Here is a 26,357-nt window from a genome sequence, read left to right as displayed (position 1 = left end):
AACAACTCCTGTGTGCTGTGATGTTAAAATTACTGATTTTCTCGATGGGCTTTGGTGTGGGAGAGTGAGTGGTTTCCTGTCCCTCCCTCTGCAGTCACCTGTCCTTTTTCCCCTCCACTCCCCCCCTCTAGCGTTTGTTTCCCCGGCATGACTCAGCAGTAATGAGTGCAGCAGTGTGAGGCGGGGCGAGCCTGAGGTGAGCAGGGAGGAGGCGGCGAGGTTAATGAGGATGGCAACCTTGTTTGTTTAGCCCGAGGTGTAAAAAGAGAGAGAGGGTAAATGGATGAGTGAAGGGGAGGGAGGTGAGAGCGAGAGACAGACAGACAGACAGACGCACCAAGTGACGGAGAACAAATGTTTGTGATAATGAATTTAGCTGATGCACAAACGCACTCTGTCATACTGTGTAAACATCAGATGAGATCAGATTAATAATATTCACATGACTGATGATTGTGTTTAATTTTTTTTTAACTGGCGTTTCTTGCTTTGAAAATGTAAAAAATAATAAATTAAAACCTAATTCATCATATAATATTTGTTAATTTATTTACAATGAACACTGTTCTCTTTAGTCAGCCTTACGTGTTTTGTTTTATATACTTTATGTTTTTGTGACGACACATGGTAAACACTAACCCCCACCAAAGAAAGACTAAACTAATAATAATCTACGATATCTTTAAGAACATGATCACGTCTTTATCTCACTGTTAGACAGACTTTTCCAACAGGAAACTCACTCTCCCACACCAAAGCCCATAGAGAAAATCAGTGATTTAAGCTGGCTGGGACACAGCAGCTGCTGGTCTACTGCTTCATTTTATCAAATGACTAATCAATTTGTTATTTGCTTCATAAAATGTCAAAAAATATTGATCAATTTTTCAACTCAACTGGAAGTGATGATGTTCTCAAATGTCTTGTTTTCAGTGAATAAGTTTGAATGATTTCTTTGTTTTATGGAGAAAATCTATCTAGAAAATATTCACATTTAAGAAGCTGAAAAATTCATATTCAGGACTTGTGTTAATTATTAAAAACACTCAAACTGATCCCAGTAATTTATGAACTTATTAATAATCATTCCAGTTGTCGTTGTGATTACATGAATGAGTGAACGCACAGGTTACTGCTGTGACTGAGCACAAAATGGCTGCGTCTCTAAAAGTTCTTCCTCCACCTGTCAACTCCACCTCATTCTTTTTCTCTCGCGTTACAAACAAAATAAAAAAGAGAAAAGATTGATTCAGGTCTTGGCTCGTACATCAGTATAGACGCTGCTGAGACGTGAGAGGGGGATAAATCTGCGTGTCTACTTACAGCTGACGCCAGAAAGCACTCCGGTCTCTGCAGTGCAAACTGAATTAAAGTGTGATTTTCACACAGATTTGAAGTTTACAGGACAATCTTAGCTGTCGATCCGTCAGTCACAGGGAAAGTGTCGCGGTTTTTAGTCTTGTTAGAGTAATATACTCTATAGCAAGAGCAGATTGTGTGAGATTGTTTGTACTGTTTTAAGAAATTGTATCTGTTTGTTTCTTACTTTGTGATTAAATCTATAAAGTTAGTTATTTTACATGCACAATGAGCTACTACATCTACAACTACATCTGTCAGACTGTTTTTAGTCATGAGAACTGGATCATGTCACATCATAAATGATAATTCCAAAAATACTGGTAATCATATCAACAGCAAAATTAAAAGATTGACTTATTTAAAGTGGGAAAAAAATGCATCAAAATCATTGTTTCTGCCTATCATTTGGGCTATATCAGGGCCTAATAATTATTATCAAATTCTCCTTGAAATGTTTTTATGGAAATGATTGTAGTTTTTTGAGGGGTTCGATTAAAAAAACTGTGGAGTTGTGTAAACATAATAAAAATATATTATTATTATTATAAATATTATATTATTATATATTATAAATATTATTAAAATATTATTAATATGTGATATCTATATTTCAGGATAAGGTGGAAAAAATATTTTTACAGCAGTTTTGGGATGGTGACATTTTTAGCCGCTAGGAACAAATTAGTAAGTTTTTTTTAGCTGGGACAGTTTAAGAAATGAATCATCACAGTATGTAAATGATGTTTTCAAACGTCTTATTTTGTCACTTTCACTTGTTTATAGTCTGTGTTTTCTCAAATCAACTATCTATTCCCCATATTTAGAAGGGGGGGCGGCAGGGTTTGCAGTGTGGAATCACAGCTCATTTGTGTGCACGGCCATTCCTAGCCGCTCCTCTAACAGAGTTTGAGGCTCGAGTTGAAGGAGTCAATATCTGCCCCCCCCCCGTCACACTGGTACGGTTGTTTGTTATGTAATGGAGCAGCTCTTCTTCTGTGAGTGAGTACGTGTTTAACAGGCTTTTGTAGTGTAGAAAAGCCTCGATCACTGCTCACATGGTTGCACCACAAGAGCTTTTCAAAAAGAGGTAGAAGTCACATGACACAAAAAAACACAAAAACAAAAGACGTGCGACTGCAACGCTAATTTTCTCGATTAATCGACAATTTCTTGCTCCATAAAATGTCAGGAAAATATATTGATCTGTGTTTGTCAAACTCTGGAAATGGTGATGTTCTCAAATGTCTTGTTTTTGTCCACAAACACAAAATGATTCAGCTTGAATGATTTTTTTGTTATATTCACCAAACCCCATAGAGAAAATGAGTGATTTAACATCACAGCAGAGTTGTTGATCCACTGCTGCCTCCATCACTAAGTTCAAATGTCTTATTCAGTCAAATTTGGCATTTGAAATTCTTCATTCAGATTTACCTCAGTGACACAAAGTGACCACACGAGGCAGCAGTAGACCAGCAGCTCCTGTGTCCCCGTGAGCTGAAATCATCGTGAGTGGTTTACAAACTTCAGTTTCCTGTTGAAAAAAGTCAGTCTAACAGTGAGATAAAGACATGAATGTGTCCTGAAAGATATTGTAGACTTAAATGTGGACGTGTGTGGATTTGACAGTGGTGGATCTGCGTCTTAACCTTTTACAGGGAGGAATTTTAAAAAGGGGCCTCTGGGTTTTGACATGACATATATGACATATACTGTATATACACACACGTGTTGCTGGTGTGTTTCGCCTTCTCCGCCAGAATCAGCACAGCTCACATTTGTCCACAGGGCTTCACTGACCGGTCCACAGATGTGATAACTCTGCTGTCAGAGCAGCTCTGCTTCTGGGGAGAAAGACTTCCTATCACTAAAATGACAGTCTGTGGTGTCTGTGACGCAGATAGTGTTAATAAATGTTACCACCTTCCACAAACACACGTGGAATCAAAAAATACGCTACTTAAATATATTTTTATGATGGATGGTGGTGGTGTGGAATAATTGGTCGACGAGATATTGAAGAAATTTGGCGCAAAAAAAAAAAGAAAAAAATTAAAGCGCGACCGTCCTGACTGACTCGGTAATCTATCATCATCCTGCTGTGGTGATAATAAATTGCCGCTCTGCCTTCGTAATGTCTCACACATGGCATCAATTCTGCAGCACAGGGTGCTTAAGGATGCCAGACACATCCAAGCAAGACAATATTACACAGTTCTGCAGAGGAGGAGGAGCAGAGGAGGAGGGGACTGGATAAGGAGGTGAGAGTGGAGTGTAAGGTTGAATCAACGTCACTAGATGGTGAAATCAATTCTGCGCGAAATGAGAAAGATTGATTTGGGGGTGAAACAATGGAAATGGTGAAAAGGCAGGTGTGTGAGGGGGAGACAGAGGGAGGGAAAGATGGACAGATGTCAGCTGAAGGTGAGTGGAAGCCACAGGAGGGAGGGACAGGCCCTCAAAGCTCCACTAGTTTTTTGGCCACGAATGGCAGGGGCTGGAACGGCTCCTGGCACGAATCTGAGCGAGGAACCTGTTTTTATCCTTAATATTATTATTATGTCCATGGCTTTGCGAAAATGCAATATTGACATAGTTCCCAGACCCGTGTGTTGCTCAAGGGCTCTATAGCGCCCCCTAATGTGAAAACAGGCAAAATTGAGTTCCACAGAATTTCCGGAAACTTGGTGAGAAGATCTTATCTACCAAGACAAACAAAAAAGTCGACCGTGACCATGGCCTCAACTCAACAGGCAGTCAGCCATTTTGAATTTTGGCGTACCTACGTCAATGAGCGAGAGACACATCAACCCTAACCCACATCAAATAATCTGAACAAAAGATTTCAAATGATTAAATAAGACATTTGAACTTAGTGATGGAGGCAGCAGTGGATCAACAGCTCCTGTGTGCTGTGATGTTAAAATCACTGATTTTCTCTATGGACTTTGGTTTGGGAGAGTGAGTGGTTTACAAACTTCAGTTTCCAGCTGTAAAAGTGTGACTTTGGTGAGAAAAAGCAGCAAACATTTAGTGAAGATGCTACAGTTTTATCCATTTTATTTGCGGTGTATTTTGTTAAGTGGCTAAAATCTTTGTCATTGTCCCTGCTGGCAGCCGTGTCTTCAGTGAGGACGAGCACCCTTTCATGTCCCAGTTCCTGCACTTTCACTTGGAGTAATTCCCAGTATAATCATTCATCAAAGTGGGACTGTCATCAGCATCTCTTTGTGATTCCCACACGCTGCTGCTGTAATTGACATATTGAGTGGCGAAACTGCCAAGCATTGCTGTAATTTGTGTAAAAGAGCAGAAACACTTTAGCTTGTGCTCGCTCTACGCACAGTCTGGTTTCACACATTAATTAATGCAAACGCGAGTGTGGAAGTGTTTGCCAACTTTGACTGCAACACCTCAACACAGATGTGGAATCTGTCCTCCTGCCTTGTTAAAAATAATAAATAAATACTACATGGAATCGACAAAAGTCACATTGTATAATAAAGTGAGTGCAATTTAGCAACTCACTAATAGATCCTTCAACGATGTAAATTAAGTGCGAATTTAAAAAGGATGAGCACGTTTCCTTGTGTAACTTTTTTTTTTTTTTATCGCTGCTGCAAATTAAGCAGGTTCTTTCAGAATTCCCTGATATCCTACTAATAGGTTACTGATGCAACGTTAGTGCACTGGTGCTTTACAGGTCCACTGTGTGTCATTTAAAACAGGATTATTTGTGGAATTAAGGCACAGTAACGAGATACTTAGTCGTAATTATGAGATGCCAAGTCGTAATTGTTAGATACCAAGTTGTAGTTGTGAGATACCAAGTCGTAATTGTTAGATACCAAGTCGTAGTTGTGAGATACCAAGTCGTAATTGTTAGATACCAAGTTGTAATTGTGAGATACCAAGTCGTAATTGTTAGATACTAAGTCGCACTTATGAGATACTAAGTCGCACATACATTTTTGTCGAATCCATGTATTTTTCAATATATTTCACAAATGTATTCAATGTCATAAATATGATGATTGTCATTGCAACCGCCTTTGAAACCAGGAAAAGTTATCACAGATTATTTATCATAATCTGATGACGATATTCAAAATCTAACATCTTGTCTCATGTCACCATATATGGATATAATACCTATATATTACATGACCATTAGTGCCATCACTTTTTCCCATGAAATGAAGTTGAAAGGAGTTGGTCCAAGTTCAAACTTCCAGCCTGATCCTTTTATTTTTCCTGGATTTTGGCCTCTGCCTTTGAACAGGTGGCGTCCTGCCACGGCCGTGATGCCAAAATAGATGATAATAAAAGTAATGCAAGTTTGCGAGTGCATGAAAATGAGACTCACGCCGAGCTGCAAATCTGTTTTCTGAGTGAATTATGTGGCAACAGCAGCTGCTGACCTGTCGAGACGACTCTATCAAACGAGACAAAGCATCCACGACTCAGCATCCATTTTCACTTCACACTGTTTCACATCGGCCTGAGTAACGACGTCGCGGTTTAGGAAGTAACCGCGCAAAGAAGTAATAAACTCAAACATGCCGTGCCCGACAAGTCTTAATGAGTGAGCGGAAATGTTAACAGGGAAGGAAAGAAAAGAGCCTGAGAGACTGCAGATTAAATCAGGAGGAGAATGTGGTGATTCATCATTGATTCACATGCTCTTATTGATGAATCTGACAAAGTAGTGGAGATTACTGAGGCAACATTAGTGCACTGGTGCCTTACAGGTCCACTGTGTGTCATTCAAAACCGGTTTATTTGTGGAATTAAGTCGTAATAACGAGATACTAAGCTGTAATAATGATATTCTAAGTCATAATTATGTGCTTTTTAGTTGTAATAATGAAATTCTAAATCGGAATTATGAGATACTAAGTCATAATAAGGGGTTCCAGAGTCGTAATTATGAGATACTAAGTCATAGGAGCTACTAAATCGTAATTATAAGGGATGTCCCGATCCGATATTGATATCTGATATCGGTCCGATATCAGCCAAAAAACGATTATCGGATTATGTCGGACTGCCTCTAAAATCTCCAATACAAGCAGTCCATTCCGCTCCAGCACTTCTGTCCAGCAGCGCCCATTTTGATCACATGGGCTCTGCGTGTTGGATGCACAACATGAGATACTAAGTCGTAATAATGAGATACTAAGTCGTAATAATGAGATACTAAGTCGTAATAATGAGATACTAAGTCATAATTATGAGATACTAAGTCATAGTTATGAGGTACTAACTCATAGTTATGAGGTACTAACTCATAGTTATGAGATACTAAGTCGTAATTATATTAATATTAATAAGATACTAAGTCATAGTTAGGAGATAAAATAGAGGAGAATAGAATAATAACTTGTGTTTCCCGTGACGATGTGTGAAGTGACTGCAGAACCTTGAGAGACAATAACAGTCCAGGCAGCACAGATATTATCTTCATCTGTGAGGTGTTTTTCCACAGAGTTGTTAAGTGCTCACACCGAAGGCCGTCATTCAGAAGTGTGTCGAGGCCGCGTGTTGTTGTCGTCGTCGTGTTGTTGCTTCAGACAATAGTCACGTCCTTCTGTTTTTATTCGGTCACTTGGAAGACAACGGTGCAGAGAGTTTCTGCTGCGGCAGGAGTTTTCTAAAAGCACCGGGAGGAAAAAAAGAAGAGGAGATGGAGCAAGAACAGTGAACAGCCTCCATTTTCCAAAGGTCACAACGCCCATTCACACTGATCAGCAGTCCTGTTTATGCATCAAGGGTTTTGCCCAGAAACTGTGCCATAAATCAACCACGGCCTGAAACCAGCATTAAATAAAATAAAAATGAAATATATATGTATATATACATATACATATATATATTTGAACACAGCCTTTAAGTTGAGTTAACATTTAATAAAGATCAAAGCATGGCACAGGCTGTAAATCCCTGTGGTCACTTGAAAGCATTGATAATGAATTAAAATGGAACATAAATTCTATTCGATGAGTGTTTTAACAAGCAGGAGATATTTGTCTGATGAACATGTCCGTGTTCACCAGTTTAGTTGTGGTAAAGTGAGCAGGATCTTTCATGGATTACTAAATTAATTTGAAATATGGAGCAAAGGAAGCAGAAAATATTTACATTTCAGAACCTGAAAGAAACTTGTTTTAATTTTTTTTTTTTTTTTTTAAAACACACAAAGAATTAAAATTAAAATTAAAACTGGCAAATTTTGGTTTGTGGACAAAACAAGAAAGTTTCCCAAAGTTAACAAATCGCATTGGATGTGAATACAGCATCAGAAGGTAACTTCACATCTGAGCAGACAAATCAAATGTGGAGTTCCTCAAGGCTCTTTTGGTTCCTCAAGGACTTTGGTGTGGGAGAGTGAGTGGTTTGCTAACTTCAGTTTCCTGGAAAAATCTGTCTAACAGGGAGATAAAGATGTGAACATGTGACGTAGCTATCGTAGACTTGGGTGTATATTTTATTTACTGTCTTTTAGTTTTCCTTGTATGTTTTCAGAGATATTTTCTCGTCACTGACAAATCTTTTAAAACATCTTGTAGTTTTTGCTCAGTGCGTTCCGTCAAATGGAATCCATAACAAACTCTAATCTTGTGACATTATTGTTTATCTCTGTCTATCTTCAGTCTGTATCAGATAATGAAAGCGCCATCTGGTTCCCAGGCTGGATGATGGGCTGATCTGCTAACTGAAGCCCTGAAGGGACAACATGCACCTGTAACCCAGGACTGCAGCAGGTGTCACTCACTAAGCCTGAGTAACGAGGCCAACAGTGGCCTTTTACCCCACGGTTTGGACCGACTCTTGACAGTGGAGCAGTATGATTCTGGTTCCAGGCTCCGCTTCTGCATGGCTGCTTCCGAAAGCTTAGCTCCAAGATGCACTGCTCCGCCAGGCCTTTCTTTCCTGGTAATTCTTCTGTCTTCTTTTGACAGAAAAATTGCACACTCGGTGTGTGTGTGTGTGCTCTCAGGGAAAGTCGGTGAGTCATTCACTGTTCAACTTTTCAATTTTACTTGACAATAAATCACAAGTTTCACTGTGGAAAACTAAAAATGGAACAAAGAAGACATAGACAAAGAGTAAAAATAACAATAACTAATCTTATTATCTCCATAGATGTGTGTCGGTGTCCTGTGACCCACATCAGACTGAAAATTGTGTCATTATTGACGACTGTCAAGTTTCGTGAGTATGTGACCATCCCTTGGTTGTCAGGACCAATGGTTGTAATTTTTGCAAACATCCCACTTTGAAAACATTGCCATGGCAACACCTTTTTCTGATAGCTCATGATATTCAACACCAATAATAGACAGTGTTTTTTGTGATGGCTCCTATTCTGAGATGGCTCTGATACTGATTGGATCTTGTACAGAGCAGTAATAACAGTTTCGTGTTTTGTGGCGAGACGGTAGAACTTTGCTACCCCTTCGCACATATACCGTGTAACATTCAGTGAAGTTTCCAGTAACTTTCAATCCTTGTCATGTCCAGAGTGACCTTAGTAAATTCCAAGTTTGCACCAAAGCTCCAGGAGGAGTGCGTTCAAATAAAACACGCGCCTAATCGCCAATTTTGAAAGGCGCTTTTTCAAAATTGAATATATCCACATTGACGTCTTCAGCGTGGGACCATAATCAGTCATAAACAGTTTGATTTAGTGGAGTTATAAGTTTTAGGACCTCAAACGTACGATTCCTCTGATAAAGTAATACAAATAATAATAATTCAAACAGTTATAACAATAACTCTTTCAGTTACAGTTTTGAAGTGAATGTTCCATACAAAATTCAGTCTGCTCAAAACTACAATATGACAACATTCAAACTGTGTTTTATAAACCGTGAATTCACAATTTTGGTGGCCCAACATGAGGTTTTGATCGTTTCACCTAAAGAAAACCCTTCAAAACCATATTCATGGCTTTAAGGCATGGAGGAAAATCAGATTTATTATTGACGTGGGAGCTTTTTGTTGCAGATGGTGGCGAAGAGTTTCACATAAATCAGCAATGAAGAATGAAGAAATGGCACAGAGAGACTTGTGAAAGAGTGTTTACATGCTCTCTGCCGCGCGGCGGCCACTTCATCCTGACACACTGAATCATTAAAGGTCAGAGTCCACGCCCATTTACAAATACAACATTGACTTGTTCCATTTTCAAATCCTATCTGAATACATAATCTGTTTAAAGAAGCATATTTAGATAATCATGATTTTACACTCTGTTAACATTTTATTATTAATTAAACCTGTAAAATGACCTTGAGTGTTTTGAAATTTCTGAAAATACAATATTATTATTATAATTATTATTATTTATTATTGCTAATGTAATCAAGGGTTGCATGATATTGGACTTATATCAGGGGTAATTGGGTCGATAACTGACATCCCTACAAAAATCATACGTGGAGTTCCTCATGGCTCCACTCTGGGGCCCCACAATATGTTTATACTGATGACACCCAGATTTATATTAAACTATAATCCCATAGATATGCCAGATTTGGCATCTTACATTTACAAATTCAGTCAGTATTAAAACTAAAATATGGCAACATCCAAACTATATTTAATTAATACATTGTTCCACAAAGTCAGTATTTCAATCAAGTGACTTCAATGTTAAGTTTTGATTATTATAGTTTCCGCTGAAGAATTCATGGCATCAAGAAAATCCAACATTTAACTTTAAATTTCTTGGTAACTACTCGTCGGAGTGGACAGGTCATGTGTGGAGTTCCTCAGGGCTCCACTGAGGAACTCTTCTGTTCAACATCTGCACAACAAACAATACCTTTATGCAGATGACACCCAGATTTCTATTAAAGTTTTAACATTTTTATTAGGCAGATGTAGTCAGACGAACGTTACTTGGACTACCCCTTTAACGTATCTGTTTCGTCTTTTGCAGTTTACCCGTAAGAAACAAAATAGTTTATTTTTCTGTCCTGTGTGTAATTTAAACTCCATCTAAGTGGAGAGAATGTTGAAGAATATTTGAGTGGAGTTGAGTGACCACGGTGTGTTTTCTGCTCAGGAGAGTTAGGTCCGTCAAAGACGCCGCTTCATCCGTCTTCCCTCTCAGTTTGGTAAAGACCTCACTTCACCTCCATCACATTTCTCTCAGACATTCACTCCTGACAGCAGAGGGCTCCGTGCGGCTCCTCTGCGTCTGCCTGCCTCGTTTTCACTCTTTCATTTTCACTTCTTCTCTTTTGGCCGCAGGGCTCTGGATGTCAACGCGTGGCGCGGGTATCGCTGACGTATCAGCGTGAATGCACGGCACTGTGGCCTCTCAGGGTCACTTTTATTCACCGTCAGGGTCAAATACGGTGTAGGTGTTAACGTGTCACCTGGTGTTAATGTGTCACCTGGTGTTAAATCTCCAGGCTCGATGATGAATCCGTTTTCCGCTGCTGCAGAACGGACTTGGTCTGCGCTCCACGTTCCTGCACAGTTCTCCCGCTGTGCTGTTTTGATGCGGCCGTCAGAGGAAATCTGACAGCGCGCTGATATTAAACTGTCTTTGCTCGACAGTCACGAATAATAAATGTGATTCTTTTCTTCGTGTCTTACAAACTGTTTTCTCCTTCTGAGAGAGTTCAGACATGAATTTCACTTCCACTGAAGCTATAACTAAATTTAAATTCATGTTATTTTAATAAAATTCTTGGCAAATTAATTGGAAGCGGTTGTTAAATAGATGTTGCCATAATTTAGTTTTAATAAGTGAAAGCAGAATGAATTTCAGTTTGAGTACAGAGGAATTAATTTTAGTTTGAAGGCGTCTATGTACGGGGGAGAATTTACAAATCAAGGTTTAGTTTACTGCCATTATTTGGAACGTCATACCATACAATCTGCATCACTGGATCGGACAGATGAACGCTTAGAATGAATGTCTTTTATTTCGGTTACATGTAAAAAAAAGTAATCAAAAGGCGATATAATTTAACACGTTAAACGTAGGTTGGAAATAGTGGGCAGGAGAAGAGTTTGTTTAGCTTTTTCTTTAGCTAGAGTGTGCCAGTAACGCAATAGCACAATACACACACATTATAAAATCTGAAAACATTCAAAAAAAGTAAACTGCGATTGTTTAAAAACCGTAATATTTATGAAAACATTGATTTAGGTGAGAAAAGTCCCAAGTCTTGAGACCCGTTTAAAGTTTAAACCACATCGCTACGTTAAAGTATGACGACACTGTGAGGCTCCAAATTGGGATCAGGTAATTGTTTCAAGCGTTTCTCATTCATGCATATGTGGAAATTCTTTGCGATTTTTGTTGCCATGGTTACTCGAAATGCTTAGAAAAGTCACAGCACACCAGTTGTTTTGATATAGGATGTGTGGGTGTTTTTTCCCGCCCCAAGAAGAAACGTGGAACAATAACAATAGAACTCTTGGGAGTTCTCATTGCTTTGTATTGCAGGCACTCTAATTATTTATTTACATTTCAAACTGACGCACATCTGTATTCGCTGCAGCTCGACAAATGTTCATTTTGGAGATGCTGAAATTAAAGGTGTGAGGAGTTTTTTGACTGAGAAACGGTGGATTTATCACATGGATAATGTGTTCGGACAAACCAGTGCCAAACGTTGCTCACACACAGACACACACACACACGTCCGTGCAGATGCTGCAGCTCTCGTTCTCACCACCTGTTGAAAGGCGTCCAGTATTCACCGGCGCTCCGTCCATACTGTCACTCGCCAACTGCAGAGAAAAACATCTGGCACTCTCGGGGCTTCGTCGGTGTTCAACTGTGTTCATCAGCCGCTCACTTGTTTTGGCTCCTCACCATTTCACAGCGGGCAGGAAGCCTGTGTGTGTGTGTGGTGACCAGTGAGAGCCAGAGTGACTCAACAATAAGGATAAGCGCGACCAACCAAAATAAAACTGCTATATATATTAAATTATTATTGAATGTTGTTTGATTTAAGGGGATTGTTGTGGTTTAAAGTAAAAACAAATGCCGTACATGCTGCAAAGTGACCACACGAGGCAGCAGCTGACCAGCAGCTATTTAGCCATTTAACTAAAGACTAAGTGTAATAAGATTTATGCCACTTTGAGTCCATGATGTCTTTGGAACATGTTCACGTCTTTATCTCACTGTTAGACAGACTTTACCAACAGGAAACTGAAGTTTGTAAACCACTCACTCTCCCACACCAAACCCCATAGAGAAAAGCAGTGATTTTAGCTTGCGGGGACACAGGAGCTGCTGGTCTACTTTCAATGCCGAATAATACAAAATCAGACATTTGAACTTAGTGATGGAGGTAGTAGTGGATCAAAAACTCCTGTGTGCTGTGATCACTGATAAATCACTGATGGTAAAAACATGGCTGCCTGTTGTGCTTGAGCTCTAGACACACACACACAGTGACATTTGTAATACATGTAAACTCTTTCCCTTTTACAGAATAAGAGGAGGAATATTCTAATCAGTATTTTTGCCGTAGGGGTCTTATAATTGTTGAGGTTGCTTTGTGTGTTTTGTTCTTTCCTTCAGGTTCTGGCTTAATGAGTAAATTATCTATCAGGAGTGAATTTTAGTGAAAATTTGAACAAGCGGGCAAAATGTAATCACTTCTGTCTCAGTGTTGGTAAAGATCATTTATATTTTCTTTCTTTTTAAGGCCACGACATAACAGCGATAACTGGGAAGACGTGTAAAATAATAAATTCATTAACAGGTGAGGTCTTTTAATATTTTTTTTTCTCACCTCAGCAGGTGAAAAACTGAGCTAAATCAGTCAGAGGAAAAATAAATGAGCAAAAATAATGCATGACAGACAGAGCGGCTGCAGCAAAGATGAGTAGAGAATAAATATTTATGTCTTGTGATGTTTCTGCACGACAGATTCTGAAGCATATTTGAATGCAGCATCGCGACTCGGCCGCGGGAAACGTGCTGCTCACTGCTAATGAAGCACACGGATTTGGAGAAGATGGAAAGAAAGAAAAGAAAAGGGATGGAAGTGTGGACAGATCAAAGGTGTGTGAAAGAGGGAGTACACTGTAACAGGGCCGTAACTAACGATTACTTTCATCATCCATTATTTTCTCAATTAATCAACAACTTTTTGAAATTCATCATTTTTAATGATTTCTCTGTTTTATGGAGCAAAGAAACTAGAACATTTTCAAGTTTAATTAGCTGAAAAACAATAGAAACTTAATGAAAAAAAACGTGGCCCTAGAAAAGGAACAAAGCAAACACTGACAGACAGGAAGTGACATCACAGCGACAGTGAATAGAAACAGAGTGAGAGAAAAAAAAGAAGCAGAGAGATTTGTAGTTTGTGGAGTGAAAGGCATGAAATGAACAGAACCCGGTGTGTCCCACTGGATCGTGTCCTGCAGGAACGTGAGCGGCCCGGGTCAGCAGAGGAGTGGGCGGAGCCAACAGGGATGGATGCAGGCGAGGTCGGAGAGGAGGCGACGGACAGACAAGGCCCATTAACTCAACGAGAGCAGCGGACCAGAGAAAAGGCATGTTTTAATTGCTGATGTGTAAAAATTTAATTGCTGTCAAATTGGTGCAAGGTGATTGTGTCCAACCCTGGATTTTACACTGTGGGACACCTGGAGAAAACAGCAGCACAATGTCCTCAACTGTCGGATAAAACACGAAAAAATAACAAAGACGGAACCAAGAATTAATGAAAACAGTTCACATGGGACTGTTTTATTTAAGGGATTTCCTAATAATTGCTGCCGTCGGCCGGAATCTGCTGCGTCTTTCACTTTCACCAAAGTCATTTATTTATATGTTTATTTCGGTCATGTCAGTTAGATAATATAGACATAATTACATAATATAGACATAATTTCATCATGCTTTCATAGAGACATTAAGTGATTTTAGCTCGTAGCTCGTCTATTGCTGCCTCGTGTGGTCACTTTGTGTCACTGAGGTCAATCTTAGCAAAGGATTTCAAATGCAGAATAATACAAAATAAGACATTTGAACTTGGTGATAGAGGCAGCAGTGGATGAACAACTCCTGTGTGCTGTGATGTTAAAATCACTGATTTTCTCTATGGGGTTTGGTGTGGGAGAGTGAGTGGTTTCATAAAGATATTGTAGAGTTAGATATCTTAGATTTTATGATGCAAGTCTTTTGTTAATTGGTTAAAATCAGGGTTTTTTTTTTCCTTCTGGCAGCCATGTTTTCACTGAGAGTGAACAAGGTTGTCTTAACGCTGTTTCCTGTTGCAGGGGATCAATAGGGGGCGCTCACATCTCAATCAGCTTTGACTATGTGTCAGTGCCTCATATTACAACCACATTTTTTTTTTTTGATATATCTCTTTAAGTCTGAAGCTCAGCTAACATGTTTGAAGTAATAATAAAACAATGGAATATGGTTTTATGTTACGCTCATGGGGCACAACATTGATTTTTCTGAGCTATACTTACTCAGCCGCATCCACAAAGAGATGATGTAGTGACATTTATACAGTGCACTCATGAGGCTCACACACATACACATACACACAGTCTGAATGTGTTTGTTCAGAGCAATCGCTGGAAGAAATGTGCTTTTTCTTCTCAATCTAGAAATAAACATGATGTTAAAAAATGATAACACGACCCTCAAACAGCGTTGACTTGTGGTTTGTAAGAGCTCGGAGAAATGCAGCGTCTCTGTCTGTGAGAGGCACGTGTGATTGTGCTGCCGCAGCAGGAGACTGTGGGAGTGACGGGAATCTGCTGCAGCCACAGGTGATGGAGACCAGGGAATTTCAATGAGTTATAATAATCGTGTGTGAGTAAGACAACGTCACCTTCCACTAGGGCTGCCACAAACGATTATTTCGTTAATCGACTCGTCACCGATTATTTTTGCGATTAGTCGACTAATCGGATCATACGTAAATTGCAGCTTATTGCACCATCATTAGCTTCCAGCTTGAAGTGGAAAAGGTATGTGCTAACTAAATATAAAGACCAATAAGAAGATAGTTCATTCAAATTTGAATGAACTTTGCAGCTTGTAGCAGCATTTCTGACATTTTTTAATGTGATGAAAAATAAAATGAAGGCACAACTCTGGCCTTTAACATTATTAGCTGTAAATGTTTAGTGCATTGTAAATAGAACCAAAAACTAAGCACTATGAATATATATTATGAAACATTAGCGTTCAGCTATTATAACGTTCCAGCAAACACGTGTGCTAAGGCTAATGAAATCGTCATCCTTAATATTAATATTTTACAGCTATAAGTAAGTAGCTCACTGTTGATGTTAATTTTACCAGCTAACTAGCTTACCGAGACGACTGTCCCTCTATGTCAGAAATTAAATCAGTGACATGTGCTTCCTTTTCAGATGCTCGTGCATCACCGTCGTACTGCCATGGAAGGAAAGTCTTGCGGATTTTGCATTGCACATTCTTCTTTTATTTTGGTAAACGCTTCAAAACTTTCAAGCGCCATTGCCGGCTAGCCATGCTACTGGCTAGTTTGGGCATAACTTTTCTGGTGACATCACGGCTGACCCCGATTACCACTACTGCGTAAGTGTGAAAGGCAGACAAGACAGCGGAAGGCGCAGCGGCAGTTTTGAGAGGAAAACAAAGCTTCGAAAAACAAACGATTACATTGATTATTAAATTCGGAGCCGACAAATTTGAAAGTCGACATAATCGCGACACTCCACAATGGGGTGGAGTGGCTCAGTGGTTAAGACCGGTACCCTGTGCGAAAGACATCATGGTCGCAAGTTCGATTGCACCCCTGGCTGATTGTACTCAATTCCATTGTAAGTTGCTTTGGATAAAAGTGTCTGCTAAATAACATGTAATGTAATGTAAGTCAAATAATCTTGGCAGCCCTACCTTCCACCAACCAACCAACCAGCCTATCAATAACCAACTAAATAATCAATAACCAAGGTGTCAACAAACTATCAGCAATCGCCCAAACAGCTAATTAATTGATGAAACAGCCAATCAACAGCCCATCAGCGAAAGCCTGGCTGCCGTTGTGGACACAAGGTAAAAGTAATGTAAACCACTCACTCTCCCACACCAAAGTCCGTAAAGAAAATCAGTGATTTTAGCTAGCGGTGACACAGGAGCTGCTGATCTACTGCTGCCTCGTGTGGTCACTTTGTGTCACTGAGGTCAATCTGAGCAAATGACGTCACATGCCGAAGTGACAAAATAAGACATTTGAACTTAGTGATGGAGGCAGCAGTGGATCAACAACTCCTGTGTGCTGTGATGTTAAAATCACTGATTTTCTCTATGAGGTTTGGTGTGGGTGGGAGTGAGTTCACAAACCTCTCTTTGTTCAGTGGCTGAAATCTGTTATTTTCTTTTGTGTGTCAGTCTGGTTGTGACACAGGCAGCACACCAGGGGGCGCTCTCACACACACACAACCACACCAGAACTATGCCTTGAACTGCAGGTGGGCCAAACACACACAGCATGTTGACAGGCTGTGTCTCAGCAGCACGCTGATGACATCTGAACTGTTTGTCACGTCTTTTATTCCTGGACACACTCCCGCACGCACACACACACACACAGTGAGGACACTCAGAGGGCAGAGCTGCTCACACCCAAGTCATGTAGCTTTGACTGCAGACTGCCTGACACACACACACACACACACACACAGACAGACCCCGCTGTCTCCCAGGTCTGCATTCCCATCTCCGTGACTGTGTGTGTGTCTGGCTGACCTTGGATCAGTGAGAGGACGGATCAGAGACAGACGACAGACCAGGAAGGAGGAGCAGCCATTCATCTTCATGTCCACACACCGGTCTGGACAAACAAGCCCCGGGAAACAAAGGTATCAAAGGCCTGAGTGGCTCGATCCGTCACATCATCTGAGCTCACACACACACACACACACACACACACACACACAGCAACATGGGAGTCACTGCATTTTCCATGACATTAATTTCTGCCAATGTGCTGCACTTTGTGCTCTCACACTTCTCAGTTAACTGGGGTTGTGTGAGGGACTGACACATACACACTGAGCTATTAGTGCCCCCTGCTGGTAAGAGCCAGCATGAGACATTGAACCCCTTGCTGTGAGCGGAGGACAGGAGGTAAAACGAGATTTCTACGATATTTACGTCACATGTTCACGTCTTTATCTCACTGTTTGACAGATTTTTCCAACAGGAAACTAAGTTTGTAAACCACTCACTCTCCCACACCAAAGTCCAGAGAGAAAATGAGTGATTTTAACATCACAGCACACAGGAGTTGTTGATCCACTGCTGCCTCCATCACGAAGTTCAAATGTCTTATTTTGTCGCCTCAACTTTCATATTTACTTGTCTTAATAACATTTTCAAACCGGTGAAAGTATGGGGGCGCCACCAGGGGGCGGTGTAAGGATCACAGATCTCCAGTGTGTCAGTTGACGTGGATTTAAAGTGACTAAAGTGAACGGACTTAAAACCAGCACTGGTGTTGTCTCATTTTCCTGCCAACATGGCAGCGTAAACAAACTGAGTCATGTGATGTCCGGAGCTGGAATCTGAGATGTGGTGAATCTTTTAAACATAACAATAATAATAATAATAATAATAAGTATGTCACAGTAGTAAATGCATCATCTATTCCGTTCTTTTTTAAAATATAATCCATGTATGAATCATAAAGAAGAGAGAGAATTACGGCTGTGAGCCTCTTGGTTCTGTCACGCTCTCGCTGCTCCTGGTGTAATATCTCTTTATTCTTCGCCTTCTCCCTTAAAACATAAATCCACTCCAGATGAGCGTGAGCCGCAGAACAAGTCCACCACTCCGCCGCCGCCGCCGTCTCACAGATTAAAGCAGAGTGATCCAAACACTTTCCCTGACACTGCACTGATTTACAAACTGATTACCATCTAAGAAGAGATTAAAGAAAAATACTGCTGTGGGTTTGAAGAGGTGTCATTTTTAAAAACGTGCAAAAAGAAAAGAAGAGGCTGGTTTATAGATATAGATATATAAATGTGTTGTTTTTATTTCTGCTGTAAAGGACCTGAAACTACTGCTGTAACACAATTATTTCACTATTTGGATCAATAATCGATCTGTTTTAACTGGTGAAAAAAGTTTCTTTATCAGTGACGATCGTTAGAGCTGCGACGCCGAGTTATTTTCATCATCGATTCATTTCTCCTTTATTTTCCATCAATACACTGAAAATGTCCTTTTGGTCCAGGAAATGTTCTAAAATGGATGAGTGTTTGTCAAACTCTGGAAATGATGATGTTCTCAAACGTCTTTCTTTTTGTCCACAAACTTAAAATGAGTCCGTTTTTAATGATTTCTTTGTTTCATGGAGCAAAGAAATCAGAAAATATTCACATTTAAGAAGCTGAAAAATCACAGTGACTTGTTTTAATTTATTTATTTTTTTTAAACTACTCAAACCAATGAATCAAGTCTGCTCCTCTCTTCCTCTGTCACGCAGCAGCGAGCGCACACACACCTTTTCTTTAGGTGAAGTCTCCACCCACCGGTCTCCCCCTCCAGCTGTGTCCCACTGTCACCGCGTGGACGTGAGGACGGATGTTTGGGGGACAAACCTCAGGTTTGCTGATTTATGCTGTGGAGAATCAGTGAAGAGCTGAGTCAGCAGGAGAGAGAGAGAGAGAGAGTCTCATGAATAAGTGATTTCACCTGATATCAACCACAATCCTGAATCCTCTCCTGGTCCAGGTCTGACACTGACTTACACTCATGGGCTGAGATCACGCATCAGTGCATGTTCATGTAAACCTTTAATACTTTAGAAGACTTAACTTAATCTGTCCTCGGCCTTTAAAGGTCTCTCTCTCTTACTCTCCTCATTCATTCATTCATTCATTCACATCCATCAACACGACGACTCGCTGGCCTGAAACAAGCCTGTCCTGGTGTAATGGATGACTGAGATTAGCCGCCTCTGTATATGCATATATATGTGTGTATATATATATATATATATATATATATATACACACATATATATATATACATATACATATATATATGTACATATATATGTATATGTATATATATATATGTATACATATACGTGTACACTACAGCGAGGGCAAATATTAGCAGGAAGTCCCCGAGGACAGGTTTTCTGCTGACGTCGTCACATCTGCAGGCAAACGCCTTCCTGTTCTTCTCCAGTGACCAAATCACTTCCTGCAGGACTTTAAGAAACGGAGCTTAGAGTTAAACTTTTGATCGATCTGAGTGTTTCCTCCTCAGTTACTGCTGCTGCTGGAGAAGAAGGATTATTCCATATTTCCGCTCCTTATTCTTCCTCATATTTTCCCAGCCCAGTGTTGTTTCAGCAGTTTTAAGCTCATAAAATCTACGTCAGTTAGAGTCTACGACATCTACGTCACATGTTCATATCTCACTGTTGGACAGACTTTACCAACAGGAAACTGAAGTTTGTAAACCACTCACTCTCCCACACCAAACCCCATAGAGAAAATCAGTGATTTTAACATCACAGCACACAGGAGTTGTTGATCCACTGCTGCCTCCATCACTAAGTTCAAATGTCTCATTTTGTTAAATTTGAAATCCATCATTCACCATTATGCAAGTGACTCAAAGTGACCACACGAGGCAGCAGTAGATCAGCACTTCCTGTGTCTGTGTTTGGTGTTGGAAAAGTCTGTCTAACAGTGAGATAAAGACGTGAACATGTTCTTAAAGACATCATAGACTTAAACTGACGTAGATCTTATGAACTTAGAGTGAGTCTCAGGCTGTGTCTGTACCTCATGTGAACTTAATTACAACAAAACAAGAACTATTCCTTTAATAATCCAGTCCTGCTACTGACTGAGTGTTAGTGTAGAGCAGCTCTCCTCTGTTAATTAAAACTAACGAGTGCAGGTGCTGTGGGCTGGTGGGTGGAGCAGTGGTGGGTGTGGGGGAGGGGCCAGACGGCGTGTGTGTGTTGGCGGTTCACCTTCATTAGCGCCTTCATCCATTCTTCTTAACAGCAGCCGCCGCCGTATCGACTCACACGCTGACACTCGGCGAGCAGACGCTGATCTAAATGCAAATGGTGTTTCAGTGAAGGAGAGAGAGAGATAAGACTGTTCTACACACACACATTTATATAATATTGTTTTCATGGACGATAACAAATGAAAATTCTCACAAACTCTGGAACGCTTATACATTTCAAGCTCTAAATGCACACATGTGCATGTAAGTTTAAACTCTAAATGTTGATTCATGTGCGTTGTCCCTTTAAAATAAACTGAATTTAAAAAACAACAACTTCTAAGTTGAACCTGCAGTGTGCGAGAGCTGCCAGCAGGTGGCGCTGTGCCATTGACTTAGTTTCCACGAGCCGATGTTTTCCGGGCCGCGCTTCCCAACGTCACGTACGAAGTTTCGAGACGATCGGATGTGAGGCTAACTCATATTTTTCTCTTTTATATTCCAGATGGGCGGAGCCAGAGAAGCAGGTGCACAGGTAATCAGATTAAAACCTTAATAAGCAGAATATAAATTTGTTTTCACAAGAGAAAAGTTTTAAACGTTTAGTTCATGTTTGAAATGTTATGTTATGTAAACAGCTCAGTCAGTTACTCGGACTTAAATGTGTGATAAAGTGTGTGTTTGTTGAATTATCATCGTCTCCGTCGCTCTGATTAAACTGACTTTTATCTTTTCATACCTCCTGATTTCTGTGTCACATGTGCTGCGTAAAACCTGTCTTTTTCTTCTTCTTCGTGATGAATACATTTGTTTGTGTGTTTATTTATTAGCGATTTAATTTAGATAAAGACGGCGTCGCAATCTGGCTCAGTAAACTGAGAACAGCCTCCGGGTGAAAGGATTACAAACAAACCACAGAAATACACACAACAGCTTTGTTTATTCAAAATGCATGAGTCCATGAATTTTACCTCATTTATGCATAATATATATATATATATATATATATATATATATATATACACATATGTGCATGTATATGTAAAACATGACAGCACAGACAATCAAAGATCATTTCCTGACACAAACACAGAATAATAAATTAATTATTTGGAGGTTTTGGTTGTCCTGCAGCAGTAAACCCAGGCGTCAGAGTCGCAGCAGTTGCGGCACCAGCGGCACAGGTGGATGTGACTCCAGCGTCTGTGTCTGACATGATTCAGCGTCTGTGAGGGGGAAGGACACATGGACACACTTCATCATCATCATCAAAACACGTAAATACCTAAAAAGAAAAATATTATAGTTTTTCCTCGCACAGTAATTCAGTTTCAAGAAGAAAAATATCAAACTCTGTCTCATTTATCTGATTTTACAGCTAAATTTAATCTCTACTGGAAACAGAAACTCTTTGTTGTGAGAAACGTGTACCACTTTATTCAATTCTGTCCACTTTTACACCCATTTCTCCTCATTTTGAAGAACATTAGCATCTGAAAGTGGCTGCAGATTTACAAGTTACTTTCAAATTAGATCGTTGGCAGATTATTTATTTTTACAAGACTTTCTTTGGATTAAAATGTTATATTTAAGAAAAAAAGTCATTTGAAGTCATTTTTTCAGGCACATTCACGTCATAAAGTTCATAAAAACTGTAAGAAACAAACAGAATCCTAATGAGGTTGTAACTTTAATGATTTTTCACTGTCAAATAAATATTTTAATCAAACCTTTAAGAGTTTTAGTGAAATAATAATAAGTGTATTTGTCATATTTGACTCAGAGTTCATGATATTGTTCATTTTAAACTGAAGTCAACAATGACTTATTAAATTTAGTTTAATTTAGTAAAAATAAAAAAAAACATTCTTTTTTCAACTTCAATTGTCAGCACCCTAAAGTCAATGTTTTCTTTCTTTTATGTATTTCATTTGTCTGACCTTATTTTATACAGAACACAACTTTAGCAGGCGACACGCAGTTTGTGGTGGGACCACTCAGAGGCTGCTTGCGGGTGACGTGTGGCCCACGAGCCGCAGCTTGAATGGCCTGAAACGTACCATCTGTGAGTGCACAGGTGTCTCCTGGTGTGTCTCAGCTGGAGTGTTGTCTCTTCCTCGTGCTTCCTCCAGCTCCTGCACCTGTGAGTAACACATACACACACACACATATTAATATCGTCAATGATAATGATAATAATTATAATAATAATATTATTCATGATAATAATGGAGACACAGAGGGAGTGAACGTGCGACTCTCACCGTGGTGAACGGGACGGCGGAGATTTCCAGGAAGCAAACAAAGGCGAGCACGAGTGTCACTGCAGCTGCAATGCTGAATGCCTTCATCTTCACGGGAGGTCAGAGGTCAGAGGTCGTCTTCCTCATGGACGTCAGGTCAGTCTCTCTCTTGACTCTTTGAGTTTGTCAGACGCTGCTCAGTTTCCTGTCGTGTCTCTGCTTCACTGACTCTGATGAGACTGCAGAGTTTTTATACAAACTCAGACACTTTGCTGTTGCTTCATCTCCAACAAGGCTCCGCCCCTTTCCTGGCAGCAGTTACCTAACTCTGTGGAGGAACTTCTGACCTCAATATTTCCACCCTTTCTGCTTTGTGGAAGTCCCACATCTCTGATGGATTCTTTTGTATTACTTGGCATCATCAAATCATTTTGATAAATCATTTGTTCAGATTGACCTCAGTGACACAAAGTGACCACACGAGGCAGCAGTAGACCAGCAGCTCCTGTGTCCCCGCCAGCTAAAATCACTGATTTTCTCTATGGGGTTTGGTGTGTGAGAGTGAGCGGTTTACAGTCGTCACAGTGAGATAAAGACGTGAACGTGTTCTTAAAGACATCGTAGACTTTTTGTATCTTGTACTGTAGCGTCCCCGGCTGAATGATGGTCGAACTCCTTAACTGATGGTTCATAGGTTTATTAACGTTAACGTTGCTCCAATAAAACACACTCTGAACACACCTTGAACACACCGTAAGAGCTATGGAATAAACAAAAATATTATTACCAACTTTATAATGTTCATAACAAATCAAGAAACTGAAATAATTGTCCCTTTCAGACCGACAGACATGCCCTACATCGCACCAAAGCAGCGTTATTGCTAGCTTAAAATAAATTAAAACAAAGCCAAACTATAGAAGGACATCACATTACTTCTAAACATTAAGTACAAAATTAAAATGAAATGATGACAAACCTTGTGCCTTTATCAGCCAGGTGCTAAACGAACTTATAATTTGACGTTTCTTTAATGTTTTTTAACTTTTAATTGACTCGTTTGTGTCGTGCAAACGCTGCAGATCTGCAGATTCGTCTTTTTTTTCTGATTTCCGGTTACACACTGTATCAAAATAAAAGCACCAACCCAAAAACAGGAAATGACGGTAAAACAAAGAAAACAAGTCAATCTTTCAAGGAGATCACTCATAAAACAAACAACCACGGAAACGAAACATCATGAAAATACACTGTGGCATATTAAGGTCATTTACATGTACTGTATCTCTGCTGGCAGCCATTTTGTTTCTTTCACTGAAGGCGAAGTTAAGAGTCTCAGGCTGCAACGTAGGCAAATTATATGCTAACGTGCTAATGTGGCATTAAAAATAATGCTGTATGATAGCATATGTTGTTGGGCATGTATGCTAACAGTAGCAGCTAGCACCAGAGACGACACAGCAGCTCCTGTGTCCCTGTGAGCTAAAATCACTGATTTTCTCTGTGGGGTTTGGTGTGGGAGAGTGAGTGGTTTACAAACGTCTGTCTAACAGTGAGATAAAGACGTGAAGGTGTTCTCAGGCTGCAGAACTTTGAGCTTTACAGTGAAATTATTAATATTATTATTGTTGTTTTTATTGAAACATTGTGAATGTACCGTGTGTTGTTTTTTTTACTGACGTGACTTTGTCTTGAAGTCATGCGTTTGTGTTTGACACCGGAGCCTCGGGTCAAACATGACTCATTGTTTTTGTGTGGAGCGTTTCACTGAGCATGACTCAGCTGTTTATGACATAGACAAAAAAAACCTAGAGATCCTAAAGAGTGAATGAATGAGTGAGATGAGAAAGGAGAAAAATAAAAAGAGTGAAAATGTGAAGAGAGAGAGCTTATAGATCTGTGTGTGAGTCAGTAATCAGTAATCTGGTGGTCAAACAAAGGTCGGCACCAGCGCGGCGGACAGATTCACCTCAGCAGACGCCGCTCTGCTGGAGGACGTTGCCCTCATCTGTCCTGTTTCACCATCTTGCTCCGATCCTGTCCTTCTGTCCTTCTGTCCTCATGTCTCGCACCACCCTGTCCTTACACCTGCAGGACAGAGCAGGTTTTGAACTGAATCCTCCTCACACTCTTTTTACATCAAACATTTTAGTGAAGTTTTTCTTGTCACGTGAGTGTAATGTCACCGTCAGACTGAGAGGGGCAGTGTGGAGCTCTCTGACTGTGGGGAATTCCCCGACATGTGTGGAATTTCAGGGCAGAATTCTGGAAGTGACTGAGCACACCGGTAAATCCCAATCCCAGCAAGAATGAGCCTGGAATTCCCTGACAGGACTGCACTGTGAGCGCCCCCTGCTTGAGCTTAACTCTACACTGTTTCTGAAGCTTTATCTCACTGTTGGACCGACTTTTCTGACCAAAAATATGAAGTTTCTGTCACTTTGTAAACAACTCACTCTCCCACACCAAACCTCGAAGAGAAAATCAGTGATTTTAACATTACAGCACACAGGAGTTGTTGATCCACTGCTGCCTCCATCACTAAGTTCAAATGTCTTATTTTAGTGACTATGGCATTTACAATCCTTCGTTCAGATTGACCTCTAACAATCAGATGAAGACAGGAACATGTGACGTAGATATCGCAGACTTAAACTGACGTAGATTTTATTACACGGGTCTTTTGTTTCCTGACGCTCCTGGAAAATATAGGAGTGCCTTGAACTATCCAAAGATGATTTCAGCGTTTCTGTTTCCCGGTTTTATTTTGTAGTTTTTTTTTTTCCTCTTTACTTCCTGTTTTATTTTGTGTTCGTGCTCGACTCCTCTCAGTGAGTTTTACGTCCTGTTCTTCCTCATTTGTCAATGACGTTCACCTGTGTCCAGATTATCTTCACCTCGTTCCACTCGCTCAGATCTTCACAACGCCTGCAGCTTCCAGTCGTCTCCTCCGAGTCCTTCTGTAAGTTTTTCACTCAAACCCAGTGATTCTGAACTGAACCCTCCTGTGAGGTGTGACCTGCACACAGGTCAACCTTTGAGACATGAAAACTTCACTTTCTCAACAGAAAAATTCAAGTTTGTAAAGCACTCACTCTCCCACACCACACCACATAGAGAAAACCTGTTTCCTGTAGGAAAAGTCTGTCTAACAGTGAGATAAAGACGTGAACGTTTTCTTAAAGATGTCACAGACTTAAATGCACAGTATGTACTTTCTGCCACTAGGGGCTCCCTCATTTAATACAACAACAAAAGACATAGTTTGATGACGTCATGAAGCAGTGTAGGATCATGGGAATTGTTGTCTTGTTCTTAAAACATTGTCGACTTAATGTGACTTGGATTTTGTTTGTTGTGAATCTTGTGCTGGCGCTCCGCAGCAGGGTTCTGCGACAGGTTCTCTGCTTCTTCCTTCTGTAAACAAACGTGGATGAATGTGTTATGATGAGTGTGTGAGTGAAAACATGGTGAAAGAGTTTGGTCTCTGTGCGACTCTGTGTGTTCAAAGACCTCTTACATGTTTGTGGTGGAGAAAACGTCCGTGTGTCCCAATCAGAGCGGGACATGAGATCAGAGATCAGCGACGTCAAACAGAGACACAGACACTCAGACGCCTGTCCCTCCGTCCCTCCGTCCGTCTGCTGAGCTTTGCTGTTGACAAACACAGAGACAAATATTACCAGTCTCCATTAATCTGACCACAATAATTCTCACGATATGATTTAATATCAAGAAAAACCACCAAACTAACTAAAATTATATAAACA

General features: G+C 40.2%; 1 protein-coding gene and 3 long non-coding RNA genes across 4 annotated transcripts; 2 read left to right on the top strand and 2 right to left on the bottom strand.

Annotated features, from left to right (window-relative positions):
- Positions 1-8,341: 8,341 nt before the first annotated feature.
- LOC122775001 lies at positions 8,342-14,308 on the top strand. Its single transcript, XR_006361050.1, has 5 exons — positions 8,342-8,371; positions 8,509-9,504; positions 13,050-13,106; positions 13,274-13,408; positions 13,777-14,308. It is a non-coding gene; the product is annotated as an uncharacterized LOC122775001 (long non-coding RNA).
- Positions 14,309-16,726: 2,418 nt separating this feature from the next.
- LOC122775308 lies at positions 16,727-20,879 on the top strand. Its single transcript, XR_006361083.1, has 3 exons — positions 16,727-17,223; positions 18,855-18,974; positions 20,850-20,879. It is a non-coding gene; the product is annotated as an uncharacterized LOC122775308 (long non-coding RNA).
- Positions 20,880-21,265: 386 nt separating this feature from the next.
- On the bottom strand, positions 21,266-23,019 carry LOC122774327 (hepcidin antimicrobial peptide). Its single transcript, XM_044033476.1, has 3 exons — positions 22,609-23,019; positions 22,405-22,485; positions 21,266-21,570 (listed from the first exon to the last, which is right to left on the bottom strand). Exons 1-3 carry the CDS (start codon positions 22,693-22,695, stop codon positions 21,451-21,453), a joined length of 288 nt encoding a protein of 95 aa, XP_043889411.1. The 5' UTR covers positions 22,696-23,019; the 3' UTR covers positions 21,266-21,450.
- A 249-nt stretch (positions 23,020-23,268) lies between these two features.
- On the bottom strand, positions 23,269-23,724 carry LOC122774328. Its single transcript, XR_006360985.1, has 2 exons — positions 23,567-23,724; positions 23,269-23,347 (listed from the first exon to the last, which is right to left on the bottom strand). It is a non-coding gene; the product is annotated as an uncharacterized LOC122774328 (long non-coding RNA).
- Between the last annotated feature and the right edge of the window lie 2,633 nt (positions 23,725-26,357).

The sequence above is a fragment of the Solea senegalensis genome, linkage group LG9 (assembly GCF_019176455.1).
Source record: "Solea senegalensis isolate Sse05_10M linkage group LG9, IFAPA_SoseM_1, whole genome shotgun sequence".
NCBI lineage: Eukaryota > Metazoa > Chordata > Actinopteri > Pleuronectiformes > Soleidae > Solea > Solea senegalensis.
This window is presented reverse-complemented; position numbering and strand designations above follow the sequence as displayed.

What these genes read in the sequence shown, in the direction of transcription:
- LOC122774327 (XM_044033476.1), bottom strand. Translation starts at nt 22,695, where the DNA reads ATGAAGGCATTCAGCATTGCAGCTGCAGTGACACTCGTGCTCGCCTTT. An exon ending in CCGCCGTCCCGTTCACCACG is followed by an intron (nt 22,486 to 22,608) that starts GTGAGAGTCGCA and finishes TGTTACTCACAG; the next exon opens with GTGCAGGAGCTGGAGGAAGC. An exon ending in CACCTGTGCACTCACAGATG is followed by an intron (nt 21,571 to 22,404) that starts GTACGTTTCAGG and finishes TCCCCCTCACAG; the next exon opens with ACGCTGAATCATGTCAGACA.